Genomic DNA, 12,512 nt, shown 5'->3' on the forward strand with positions numbered 1-12,512 from the left:
TCGGTGAATCTGGTGCACTAAATCTTTGGCAGCATACATCCAGGGACTCCAGACAAGCTGCCTGAAACTGGAGCAGCGCCTGGGCGTCGCTAATGGCCATATTGCGGTACGGCCCACTGTTCAGTCGAAGGACATATACCGCGATATGTTTCAGCGTCGTACCGCTGATGCGCAACCAAACCCTCGTGGCCAACGGCCAGCTCGCCTCTGTTGATTGTACATTCACCCCATTCGCTCTACCCCATTTACTCTACCTCGCCCATCGGTGTACTCTACTGACCGCAGTGCCTCTCCCAAGAGAGAGACAAGCTTTCAGACACCCACGCCACCCTCACGGAGCAGAACAAGTCTCTGAAAGAAGAACTGCTCCGCTCGACCCAAGTACTGGAGAAGCGTGTGGTGACGCTCGAGGGGCACTTGAAGGAGAAGGAGAATGAGCTATCTGACGTCATGGACAAGTGGAGATCCGAGCGCCGAAGCGCCGAGACAGGAACTTCGGCACTCTCCAAGGCTCAGCGGGCCTTGGACACCAAAGACGTGAGGATCTGCGTGCGCTGCATCCCCGCCCTTCGAATCGTTCGCGTTACGTTATCCGGGCTTGGACTTTGGTGCTTACAAGCCCGCTCAGCAACCACTCACTCATCCAGTCACAGCAGCAGCATCGCTCATTCGTGTCTGAACCGCCATTGCCCTTGAACAGGAAAAGATTGTCCAACTCGAGCAAAACATCCGAGAGCTCAACGCCATTATATCGAATGTGCGGGTTGACAGGCAAGTGCCCAAATCAAACGCGGCAACTACCTCGCTGCTGCTGGATGAACATCTGTCGTGTGATCTGAGCATCTGTCTCGGCTGGCTCTCTGGGGCCACCACTTCCGACCACTCTCTCGAACGGTCGTTCTGAGTATTTTGCACTTGATTTGGGGGGGGGTTAGACAAAAAACAATCGAGGCACATCAAAGCCGCGTGCAACACCTCCAAGAAAAGTTTCTCCAAGATATCCAAAAGGCCGGCAAGCTCGAGGTACGACGACACCCGCCCTGGCTTTGGCGGCTGATATATGATCAACATACCACCCACTTCCCATTGCCACTTTCGACTTCCAGTTACACTTGGACTCGCCGAGCTTTGAATGTGATCCGTAGCCTTGCTCGTTGCTCATCTAACTTGTCCTATCTTCCCGACCTGCTCTGATGCAAATGTCGCCACTTTCTTGCCATGGAACTCACCCACAACCCACACGATCGAGATCAGGGCGAAAGAGTCGAGGCGGAGCTGCGCCAGCGATTTGCTATCGACAGAGACGAAGCGCTTCGAGAGCTCAAGCAAAAGATGCATCAGGTGCCAAATACAACTGCGGGTGTTCCGAGCTGGTTTCTGGGCCAGTGACTTCCTGAGCCAGCAATCACAGTTGGCCCCCGATTGACTCTTGATTGTCACTCGATGCACCCACGCATTCCGCCCCCGGTCATTAACGCCTTGGCTACTGTCATCGGCTCGGTAGGAGGCCAGCCAGACCCAAGACCGCCTTGTCCATCAGATCGACTCGCTCAAGCTGAGCGTCGAGCGGAGCAACATCGAGCTACAGCGGAAATGCCAGAATATTGAAGAGGAGTGGGCTCGCAAGTACGGCTCGTTGGCTGAGCAGCTCCAGGCCCAGAGAGTAAGTCCGATCCAGGGAAGGTGCCCGACTTGACTGGTGCGGCTCGGGCCTTTGGCGTGGTCTTGCTTTGTCTTCACTTTCGCTCATACGGCTAATTTACCTGGCCATCCTTGCCATGCATATCCCGGTATCTTAGACCAGTCACGCAGCTGAAATGCAAGAGCTTCAGTACAAGCTTACAGAGGCCAGCGAACGTGTCCCCACTCTGTCCTCCGTCGCCGAGGACGAGTTTCGAACGCAGCTCGCCAAGAGAGACGCCGAGATTGCCTTCCTGAAGAACACTGTCCGAATCGAGTGCGAGGAGCGAATGGAGCTCATCGCCGCCGTCGACACGCTCAAGAAAAAGTTCAATGGCATCATCGTGCCTGGCACAGAGGGCCTCCAGGCCAATCTCCGGACGGGCCCACACCAGCGATTGCCGGCCATCGACGGCTCCAGTCCCAGACCAGATCCCGCCGAGACCATCGGACCATCCAGGAGCATGCCCGAGCTCGGTGCCGTTCATCCAGCGCTGTCGGCGTCATCACCATCACCACCAGCGTTCCCACGTCCCGAACTGCCGCTTCCGCCCCAACCGTCCCAACCGCCCCAGTCCAAGAGCGACAGCGAGCGACTGTTTGAACGGAAAGCGCACGTGGCATCTGTTAAAAAGCTGGCCAAGATGGCCAAGCTGCCAAAGAAATAGAATGGATCCAGATCCCAGAATAATGCAGCTGTCCTGGTTCAAAGCAGGATGTCCCATTTCGCTTCGGGAACGCACTGATCCTCAGCTCAGGCGCCTCTTCTTGTGAGCTCTGTCACCTCCGCCCAACGTATCAGTGTCGATTGCACTTGTTTGAGCAGCGCGGGCCTCTTCCCTCGTCGAGGTGAGAATGGTGCATCATGTTGAAGAAATAATGGGACATTGTCTCATTTGGACAACCACGGCGTAGTCGGATCATTTTCCTGTGTCAGAGAGATGCATGAAGTGAGTGGGCACGACGGGGACCAGCGAGTCGCTGTAGATGCAGTCACTGCAGGTCAGAGCAAGAAGACATAAGCATAATCGCTGCAAGGTTTCGGGTGCCAATCAAAGTCTGATTCATGCAAGCCGCGCAAGTCAAAATAAGAATGGCAATCGCATGGATGAAGATCCTCCACAGTGCTCCCATGATCAATTTACCTACACTATCGGAACGGTGGTTTGATCATTCACGAAATGGAAGATGACTTTGAGAAGCTTCTCGATGAGTTTGAGGAACTCAGCAAGACACCAGCGCAGAGCCCGCCGGTCAAGCACAGACCTCGGCCAGCAGCGCAGATACCCCTGGTGCAGCCCAATGTGCCGACAACATCAGCAAGAACTCAAGGCCACGCTCCGGGTGGGATGGACAGTGAGTATTTGTTCGCTCGAGCCAGCGCATTGCTCGATGCACACCGTCCCCTGGCACATGCCCCATTTCTCCGAGCTCTTCTGTGCTATACAGCATACCTCCTCCTCTGCTCTGATTGTTTCGCCACTCCCTTGCGTGGGAGGAGGGAGTCGATCTGGCAAAGTCTCGTTTCTCCGTTGCGCTGAAGCCGACGCGTCGATTATGATGCAATCCTCATGCATCCATAATATGCCTCCACTTCGACGGTTTGCTCGCGAATGACATTGTCGGATTCGCATCTCCTCCCTACCAAGGCGGCATCGACGACCTGCTCCTGGAACTCGACGCGGACATGGCAGGACGTGCAAGCCAGCCATCGGCCGTTCAAAGGAGCGATGAGGCTTATGTTCCCAGCCCTGGATCATACCCAACCTCGGCAGTGGCTACTCCCTCTCTGGCGCGGAGCTCGGCTGCTGCTGGGCATTCCGTAAAGCAAAAGTAAGCCGGCACGATGCGCATAATCCCGTGTCCAGGATATGCCCAATATTGCCAGTCAAACATGATCCCCTCCGACGCCGAATCGATGCCAGTTTCACCAATCGCTCTATGCACCTAGGAGAGCAGCGAGACGAATCGGCTCCGCTCTGATGGCGTCGATGGTGCATGCCGCTCACCCATCCTCCTCTTCCCAAAAGGTGCAATCCTGTCTGCATTGGCGGCACATCCATCGACACGGGCCTCACCGTCATGTCGGCAATGATGAAGTCCTGCGACCGCCTGCGATGTCTGTCGTGCGACTTCAAGTGCATTCGATTTGACGACGCCGTTTGGGACGACGGCTTGGTCAGCTACCTGTTCTTCCGCAACTTCATGCCAGATGTCGCAAAGCTTCGGAAAGGGATCAAGTTTCGAAAAGGTCTCCGAGCTCGCCAGGCGATAGACTGATTTGTGGATTGATCTGGATGTCGCTGTGTCCACCGATCTGGCTATTAGTTTGCCTGTCGATACGTCGAATTGTCTGGGTCACCATTGCAGTTTTGGCAGCGATGTCGAGTGTCTGCGAAGGAGTGGGGAGATGGGCCGACCAATAAGCCAGATCCATGCCGGAAACCGTTCCTTCCTTTGACTGACACAGCCACCACGCTTCTTCTCGACAACTGATGATCCAGGTCATGTCTGCTTCTGCTGCCAGTGTTCATGGTGCGGGATCGGCGACGAAGCCAAGGCCCTCTCATCGGTGGCACAGTTCGAGAAGGCGAAATGGGTTTGCGGTGGCCATTGAAAGATCACTACGCTCTTATATTTGGGCCGAACCGGAATAGAACACTGCTCTTCTTGATTGCCCATGACCCATTGTCATCCCGATGGAGAGCTGCGGCAACAGGACAGCAATGGGTCACAGCGGTAGCTGCTCAGAGCACCTCTATCTCCACTCACACATTACAGGCAATCCAATAAAAAACGGGACACCCGGGTTTTTGACCATTCATCGAATATTTTGTTACCCAATGTTATCGCGCGCTGGCCATGACCATTCGCCAGTGTGTCCAAGAGCACCATCCATCGATGGCACCGAGGATGCAAGCTGGATGACCCATCCCGGGTCCCAGCTCGCAGATCCACTTTCTTCGAGCAGGCATGTCCAGTCATTCGCACCCTGATTGAACAGGACCCGTTCCAGACTGGTCCTGTGCTGCGATGCAAGCTCGAGTCCATCCTCCAGAGGAAAGTATCACTCTCACTCTGCCACACTGCCATCCACCGAGCAGGTCTCTCACACAAGAGGGCAACACACCTCTACAAGTCCAAGCGACTGGATGAGCGAGTGGCACAGTTCAGGGACCAGGTCCGCTCCATCGACCCACGACGATTCGTTTCTGTCGATGAGACAGGGATCAGGAGATCCATTTTCCCTCTTTACGGATACTCACCGAGGGGTGCTTCTCAGACGACTCTGTGATTGTGATGGACAATGTCAGCATGCACAAGACAAGGGCTGTCCTGGACTGCATCGAGCGCCGAGGATGGTCAGTGATCTTCACCCCACCTGCCTCGCCCGACTTCAATCCCATCGAGAACTTCTTTGGGGTTGAGTCCCCACCGATTTGGGGTTGAGTTCCTCCAATTTGGGGTTGAGCTCCCCAATCACGCCGCCATTTTCGCGTTCACATCCCTGGCTTGAACCTCTCGGCGATTTTTGAACAGGGTCACTTCCCCAACCAGCCCGCAAAGACGGGTTCCTGCTCTCGGGTATAAATGCCACACCTTCGTCTCTGCTGCTTTCTTCCCTCATCTCGCCTTGATCTGATCATCGCGCTATTGTACGATAAAAAAAAGTCTCTGCTCTGACCAGTACCACTGGCAGGCATCCAGCATCCTCTGCCCCCATGCCTCCGAAGCGTAAGGGTACCGGTGATGGCCAGCCTCGGCCACCCAGGCCCAAGAAAGCCAAGTCACAGTCGGAGCCTGTCTCTGGTTCGTATTCTGACCCCACGCATGCTTGGTCGTCTGTTGCTCCGTCGCTCACCACCACTGCTTCTGCAGATCCAATGGATATCGATCCCACCGAGCCTGGTCCATCTACTTCCTCGAGTACCGGCAAGCGATGTCGCCAGTGCGATGGCACCGATCACGAACGTTGCAACACCAGCAAATGTCCAAATACCGGCCCCTCAAGAGTTCTGTCGTCCCTCTCGTGGATGGAAGGTCATCCGCCCCTCAGTTCAGCTGCTTCAAGCAGACGATGGATGGCTGTTGTCTCAATCCCGCTCTCCGCGACAAGATCCAGGCCACCGTCGAGGCCATGACCCAGATCCAGTTCGAGGCATCCAGGCTGCTCAACCTGCACATCCTGAGGTGCATCGAGCAGGATCTTCCCGTCCCCGTCATCTCCAAGTCCACCCCTGCTTTCGTTCGCCAATGCTTCAAGATCGTCCAGGCCGATGCCCTCTCGACGGCCAGGGAGACCAAGAAATACAACGAGCATCTGGTCGCTTCCTTTCGCGACTACCAGACCACTCGGCACGCAGACCTGCCTCCGGCCCCTCGTCTGCCTGATGGTGCTCACAGTCAGCTTCTCACCCTGGCTGTCAATGCCTATGCCACCAACTGCACCACCCACCTCAACCTGGCCTACTGGCGACTCCTTCGCCGCTTCTGCGCTGCCGTCTTCCCAGCCAACAAGCATAAGCACGAAGCCATCGAGGCCTGTCTCGAGCTCTTCGAGAAACCAGGGCAGACTCCACCCAAGGCCGATCTCGAGTTCCTCTATCCAGACTTTGGCCACGTCCTGGACGAGTTTCGGTACAGCAACGACCAGGACCGCTTCCGGGCCCTCCATCGCCTCTCACACCATGTGGGAATCCTCGCCCGAGACAAGATGGTCGACAATGTCCACAAGTGGATCGACTGTGACATGCCCGCCCTCCGAGTCACCGAGCTGCAGCGCCAGGCCAAGCTGGACAAGCTCACTGCCAGAGGCATTCCCTCCGACGACAAGAGGTTCACCAAGGCCAAGTCTGAGCTCGGCACCACCAAGGCCAAGATCAACAAGCTGGCATCCAGACTCAAGTGGTGCCTCAAGCAGCTCGCTCTCGACACTCCTCCGGCCGTGTGCACGATAGTTCCTCTATGCACAGCCAAGGTCAAGTATGTCAAGATCGACACGGTCACTCTCTGGCAACTCCTTGACACCGAACATCGTCTTGGACTCACCCGGGACAAGCTCAAGGATGAAGGTGAGGACGGTGTCAACAACCAGGATCGTCTCTGGCGCAGTTGCTTCAAGCTGCGTAGTTCCCTCTTCCAAGAGCGAGACGTGAACAAGAAGCTGTTCAACTACGAGATCAGCACCGATGGCATTGGATGCACCATCGGTCTCGTCAAGTTTCTGCCTCGAACCGATCGCATCGAGACCATCGAGCCTCCTCCGACTGCCGAGCAGCGCATCCAGACCCACATCGGCGACCCAGACCCCGATCGCACCACTTGGATTGGCATCGATCCTGGAGTCGGCTCCATCTTCACGGCGGTCATCCAAGCACCGGGCCACCAAGACGAGGTGGTCTCGTTCTCCAATGGCCACTACCAGCACATGTGTGGCCACAGGTCCAATACTGAGTGGCACAACACCATGAAGTATCGACTCAGCATCGAGACCTGGATGTCGACCACCCCCTCGCCCAAGGTGTCGTCCTCGGAGGCCTTCAAGGTCCATCTCACCCATGTCCTGCGACCGGAGCTGCGAGTGCAGCTCGGCTTCCGCCTTGGCAAGAAGGCCCGTCACCATCGCTTCACGGGCCACAGGAGACGCCAAGTGGCCGTCGACAGGATGTGCAAGGCCGTCCTGAAGCACGCCCCGATACGGACCGATGTGGTCATCGCCTTTGGCAATGCGTCATGGCGACAAGGCAAGGGCTATGCATCCAGCCCTCGGAGGCAGCGGTTTGCTCAGTACTTTGAGCAGTTCGAGCACCACCGACGCCGTCCCAATCACCATCATGGAAGCGTCAAGGTAGTCTCGACGAACGAGTTCAACACCTCGCAAGTGTGCTCCAAGTGCCTGGAGCCAGTTCGGTTGGAAGGACTCGATGCGCCCAGTGTTGCGAATTCCCACTTTGTCAGGAGCTGCAAGAATCCCAGCTGCCGGACAGTGTGGAATCGCGACGTCAATGCGGCGCGCAACATGATCACAGTGTGCAAGTCGATTGTGGAGATCGGAGAGCGACCGGCGGTCTTCACTCGGAGGCTGCCAAAGTGATCTGTTTTATTTCCTGTGGCTTTGCTTGACGCAAGCACAGCACATACTACATGTTCATGGAAACGGCTATATTGTCCCGTTTTTTTCTGAATAAAGTGTACTTTCAAAACTGGGTTTATTGGCGCGACGCTGATCGGACAAGGGCGACGGCACTGGTGGATCTAGGCGTGGGTGGAGGGGTCGGGGCGAGTGGATCGATAATGGGATGGAGGAGAGGATGAGGGGGGATTCCATCGTCCAGCCACGACTACGGAATCAAGCAGAGCTGAGGGCGAGCGTATTCGCTCAACGCTCGCATTCCACTTCGTGGGTTAGGGGTGGGCAGGCGGCCGGGGCGGTCGGATCGAAAGAGATGATATCGGATGACAGAGGGCGAGGGCACTTTTCATCGACACAGGGACTCGTATCGCTCTCGGATAGCATCCCGTTCCGGATAGGGCAAATTGGCCCACAGAAGCGGCTTTGAGCCCGTACCGTCGAGCCGCTCCTTGGAGACCACTTCGCCCATGTGAAACATCCAAAAGTGTCCGTTGTTGCAGGCGTCCAAGCAGGCCTCGCATGGTTGGCTCACTACGAGCGGCACATCAGTCCAGTGATCGAGTTCCAGTACAGTGACATGATGTGGTGCCGAAACGAGTGCGATGTAAGTGGACAGTGATGTTTACATGCCCGTTCCGGAATCCGCGGCGATGGTGCGTGCGTGCCATGTTGGAATGCCATGTAATAGCGTCAGTATCGTCCTGGAGCTCAGGCCTCTGCTCGCCATGTCCTCTTTCTTGGCCACGACAGAGTCTCTGCAGGACACCATGCCTCGGACTATGAAGCAGTTACACCGGCACAGACACATACCGTGATAGCCAACGACATTACCACTGATGAGAAAATCGATAAGCAAAACGACAGTGATGAGTCTCCGGTCATGAGTGTCGAGTGGCGAGCAGCAAGTGCGAGCGAGTTGGCATCAATACTGCCCGCTCATAATGTCAGCCTCGAGCAGTACTTACCAACCAAGACACGCTGCGTCCTTGATCCGACACTGGCAGTTTCGAGTCACATAGTCGTCATTGACGAGTTGCACACCTAGATGATACCGCCATGAATGGGTTTCCGGAATCAGAGAGGTCTCGATCGACGACAAGCGGTCAACATCCGACACCGGCCAGCCCATGTCCTCGGCTCTCCGCACATACCGTATGGAGGAGTATCCGTTGAGAACAGCTCGATGTTCGTATCAGCCAGGAGTATCGCCTTCATCCCCCGCCGACAGACACCGACGTTGCAGTGAGTGCAATGGAGCTGGCAGACAACCTTGCTCCGAAACTGGGGCCGGACGGAGGCATGCCGAGCCGAGCTTCGCTGTGAGCTCGAGGTTGGTACTCGGCCCGAGATGGACGAGGCAATGTTCATGTTGGTAGGCGCAAACGGCGGTGTATTTGTGCTGGCCGTCGCCGAAGTGCCGGTGTGCTGGTTAAAGTACGGAACCATCAGCCCCGGCGGCTGGCGGTGCTGAGAGATGCCCAGGAAAGACTGTGGGATGCTTGGATTGACGTTGAGGGAGCGGTTGGACGACATCTGTGAGGTACCAAGTATTTGGGCGTATGACATGGCCAGGACTGGAGGGTAGACTACTGGAAGGGGCCAAGGAGGCGGACTGGCGAGGGCTGGGAGACGAAACCAGACTTGGAGGAGAGCAGGGCCGAGACAAGCTGGGAGTCGGAAGCCGGGCGTGGACTTGGATTGCAAACTGGGTGCCGAGGCCGAGATACAACAGCCGAGATTCAGCAGTCGAGATACAGAAGCCGAGAGAGTAGCCAAACGGACACCGGATGCAGCGATGCGAGCGCTGGTGGATGGCAAAGTCTCGTCGTTTGCCCGGAACAGGGTCGCTTGCAGGTGGTCGAGATGGAGATGCCGCCCCCCGGCTTATATGGGGCCCAGACAATCAGCAGAGACTCTTTGTGTGAATCAAATATGTGTTAGGGCGGCCTTCACTATATGGCGCTTGATTCAAGGAACTTCCAGTCTGGCCTTGGGCTTGACGGATGAGGTGACCTGTGTATTGTTGCGGACAGCCTCGCTCCAGCCCCTGGACGATCACCCAGAATGCTCAGATCGGCAGCCCCAAGGATGGCCTCACCATCAAGCAAGATATGTGCATTCTTCCTGAGGGATGCTGCCCCACACGACCCGCATATATCTCTCTGTGTCGATCCTGCACACGCCGCCGGTGCATATGTGGGATAATGAGCCTTGCTCGGACATTCAGAGTGGAGAAACGGGCCGGTGCATCTCTGCGCCGAGGAACGGATAGGCTGGTCACTTGGCAGTAGCAGCGCCCGCATTTCGCTGCAGTCCTATGGCGTGAGCAGCCGTGCTGTTGGGCTGGCTTGGGCAAGAGCTACCCCTGAATGATACCCTGAATGATACCAGTGGGGCGTCGACAAGGGCCTGTGCAGTCCAGGTGCTCTACACCGAAGGTTCTTTGGGGTCACTTGCAGCAGGGTGCTCGAGGTTGAGCCTGGAGCGGCGCTGGAAAGTTCCATGGACCATTGTTGCTCTGCCACTCGTCCGATTGCAACGAGCGAGTCCCCTCCCCTCTTGCGGAAGGCATCGTGCGAGTCCTGGTTGTCCAGTGCGATTGAAAGTCCTCTGGTACCATCAACCCGAGGACACGCATCTCCGACATACGAAGCACTCTTTGCATCAACCAGCCCGCGCTCGGAACGACTATCGCCAGTGTCTTCTCCCTAAATGACTTTCACCACTGCCCAAAGCCCAGGGTCTCACTCGGTCCTCAAGATCGCAAGGGCGTTTCTCACGGTCGTTATTATCGCCCAGGTCGCCGTAACAATCTATTTGCTGATGACACCAAGCTTGATCATTCTGTCGTTCACGGCCAAAGCACAGACCCCGTCGTCGGCGACCGCCTCGAGTCATGTTCAGGTCGGGTTCCTGAGTCGATGCGAAAACAATGTATGCTCAGCCCTGGGGTCGTCGTGCGCCTCCACTGGCTCAGACTCTTTCGGAAACAACAAGCAGACCGTCTGCAACGGCATTCACCAGTCCGTGGCCCTCCTCATCGCTGCCATTTCATTTTGCATGCTGGAATGTGCACTCGTCAACGTTATCGTAGCCCTGCCAGGGATGAGCCCAAGCAAACTTCGGGGCATGACCATCGCCATGTTGGGGGTGGCCCTCCTTCCAGGCAGGTGATTGACGAGCGTCCACTTATTTGCATAGCTCAATATGGCGGTGGTCTGAATCCACAACGGAATATGAATGTCGTCGTCGTTGGCACCCAGCGCTGTTCATATCCGGTAGCCAGCGCCGCCCGCATCAGCATGCAATGCTTCAGCTTACACATTGCCGTTCGTATGCGCTACGGAACACCGCTCAGGCATACTGATCAGTGCCACACTGGCCATCGTGCTCAGCGTCATGTCGGTTCTGCGGAGCATGGCCGATGTGGTCAACAAGTCTGATCCCACCACAGTCTCAACGTACAGCTGGGGCAGCAGCTTTGCGCTGCTCTGCGCCGTCTTTGCCTTTGCCATCGTCGAGTTTCTGGCCGTATCTGCGTATGCATGGGTACGAAGCATGCCGCTCTGCATGTCTCTGCATGTCTCTGCATGTCTCGGCTTGGCTCTGGAGATTGATGAATACGCAGTTGCTGATCTCCATCCTCTGGCTCGTCTCTGTGTACTTCTCAGGGACTGGTGAAGCTTTCCAGACCCTTGACCCGCCCGCTCTCGGCCACCCCAGACAATGTTCCGGTGCTCGTGTATTCCAAGGATAGCGGCCTTGACAAACACACATCCCAGATCCATCCTCCTCGCTGGCCAGGCTCAGAGCCCGTCACCTCCAACCGTCAGCCCACCGCATGGGCTTTGCCTGTCACCACCTACCGCCACCACGACGCAGTTCACATTCACCAGAACCAGAACCAGACCCCGTTCCAGCATCGGTTCTCAGAAGACTCATCGCGAAAGTCCACCGATAATCTGCTCCCTCAGACCACCGCATCGAGAGGCACGTCGCCCCTCTCGGCGACCGGATATCGACCTCCAGCCCTGCGTAACTCCGGTCATTCCAAACAGACCTCGATTATCTCTCAGTACGCTTCGCTCGACACCACCAGTCCGCTCGAGCCAGCCCCGAGCACGCAGATACAAGCACCGCAGGTCTCACCGGAGACCCAGCTTCAGCATCCGCCTCCTCCCGGCGCCGGATCGAAGTTCGAACCCGAGAGTCTGTCCCATGCCGAGTCTCTGGCGAGGGCCTTTGTCGCTCGACACATGAGCCAGTTCACTGTCGATCTGTCCAGAGCCGACTCGGACTCTTCCTTGAGATCCGGGGACGAGTCGCAAGACAAATGGACTGAACCAGGCACGGCTCCTAAGAGTGCTTGGAAGCGCTCGGGGCACTATGGTTCTGTCGCCGTGCCGGGTCTCGAAAGCAGCCCGACTCAAATAACGTACCCGCAAGGAGGAGCCCAGCCGCAGAGAGAGAGCTCAGTGCGCTCCCGACACTCCCCCAACAGGGACAAGCTCATGGATGAGTTTGTAGAGGCATATGGATTTGTTCCTGGATCGTAGTCGCCACACTGAACAAGGAACATTGCTATACCCTGCTTGTCTGAGCAAACTGCATGTGTTTGGGTGGCTTATCAGCAGGTTGGCTCATCGCTGCGGCTGCTGATTGCAGCGGATAGTCATTGTGGATAGTGAATAGGGTTGTA

General features: G+C 56.5%; 4 protein-coding genes across 4 annotated transcripts; 3 read left to right on the forward strand and 1 right to left on the reverse strand.

Annotated features, from left to right (window-relative positions):
* The first annotated feature begins 39 nt into the window (after positions 1 to 39).
* Positions 40 to 2,598, forward strand: BJ171DRAFT_89730 (uncharacterized protein). Its single transcript, XM_053115971.1, has 7 exons — positions 40 to 106; positions 286 to 537; positions 701 to 775; positions 936 to 1,023; positions 1,255 to 1,341; positions 1,505 to 1,663; positions 1,800 to 2,598. Exons 2-7 carry the CDS (start codon positions 434 to 436, stop codon positions 2,346 to 2,348), a joined length of 1,062 nt encoding a protein of 353 aa, XP_052966875.1. The 5' UTR covers positions 40 to 106; positions 286 to 433; the 3' UTR covers positions 2,349 to 2,598.
* Positions 2,599 to 3,591: 993 nt separating this feature from the next.
* Positions 3,592 to 4,490, forward strand: BJ171DRAFT_503646 (C8orf37 protein). The gene is made up of 2 exons (XM_053110881.1): positions 3,592 to 3,931; positions 4,185 to 4,490. Exons 1-2 carry the CDS (start codon positions 3,679 to 3,681, stop codon positions 4,295 to 4,297), a joined length of 366 nt encoding a protein of 121 aa, XP_052966876.1. The 5' UTR covers positions 3,592 to 3,678; the 3' UTR covers positions 4,298 to 4,490.
* Positions 4,491 to 7,875: 3,385 nt separating this feature from the next.
* BJ171DRAFT_458949 (FAM72 protein-domain-containing protein) lies at positions 7,876 to 9,181 on the reverse strand (the record flags this gene model as incomplete). The annotated part of the gene is made up of 4 exons (XM_053108392.1): positions 7,876 to 8,344; positions 8,624 to 8,646; positions 8,779 to 8,854; positions 8,965 to 9,181. The coding sequence occupies 4 exons, from the start codon at positions 9,179 to 9,181 to the stop codon at positions 8,160 to 8,162; spliced, it is 501 nt and encodes a 166-aa protein (XP_052966877.1). The 3' UTR covers positions 7,876 to 8,159.
* A 2,031-nt stretch (positions 9,182 to 11,212) lies between these two features.
* On the forward strand, positions 11,213 to 12,369 carry BJ171DRAFT_474648 (uncharacterized protein; the record flags this gene model as incomplete). The annotated part of the gene is made up of 2 exons (XM_053108751.1): positions 11,213 to 11,362; positions 11,485 to 12,369. 2 exons carry the CDS (start codon positions 11,213 to 11,215, stop codon positions 12,367 to 12,369), a joined length of 1,035 nt encoding a protein of 344 aa, XP_052966878.1.
* Between the last annotated feature and the right edge of the window lie 143 nt (positions 12,370 to 12,512).

This window comes from Polychytrium aggregatum, assembly GCF_025602895.1.
Source record: "Polychytrium aggregatum strain JEL109 chromosome Unknown BJ171scaffold_17, whole genome shotgun sequence".
Lineage (NCBI taxonomy): Eukaryota > Fungi > Chytridiomycota > Chytridiomycetes > Polychytriales > Polychytrium > Polychytrium aggregatum.

Coding starts and splice junctions, on each gene's coding strand:
- BJ171DRAFT_89730 (XM_053115971.1), top strand. CDS start 434: ATGAGCTATCTGACGTCATGGACAAGTGGAGATCCGAGCGCCGAAGCG. Junction 1,342..1,504: donor TCAAGCAAAAGATGCATCAG/GTGCCAAATACA, acceptor TCGGCTCGGTAG/GAGGCCAGCCAGACCCAAGA. Junction 1,664..1,799: donor AGCAGCTCCAGGCCCAGAGA/GTAAGTCCGATC, acceptor CCGGTATCTTAG/ACCAGTCACGCAGCTGAAAT.
- BJ171DRAFT_503646 (XM_053110881.1), top strand. CDS start 3,679: ATGCCGCTCACCCATCCTCCTCTTCCCAAAAGGTGCAATCCTGTCTGC. Junction 3,932..4,184: donor AGGGATCAAGTTTCGAAAAG/GTCTCCGAGCTC, acceptor CTGATGATCCAG/GTCATGTCTGCTTCTGCTGC.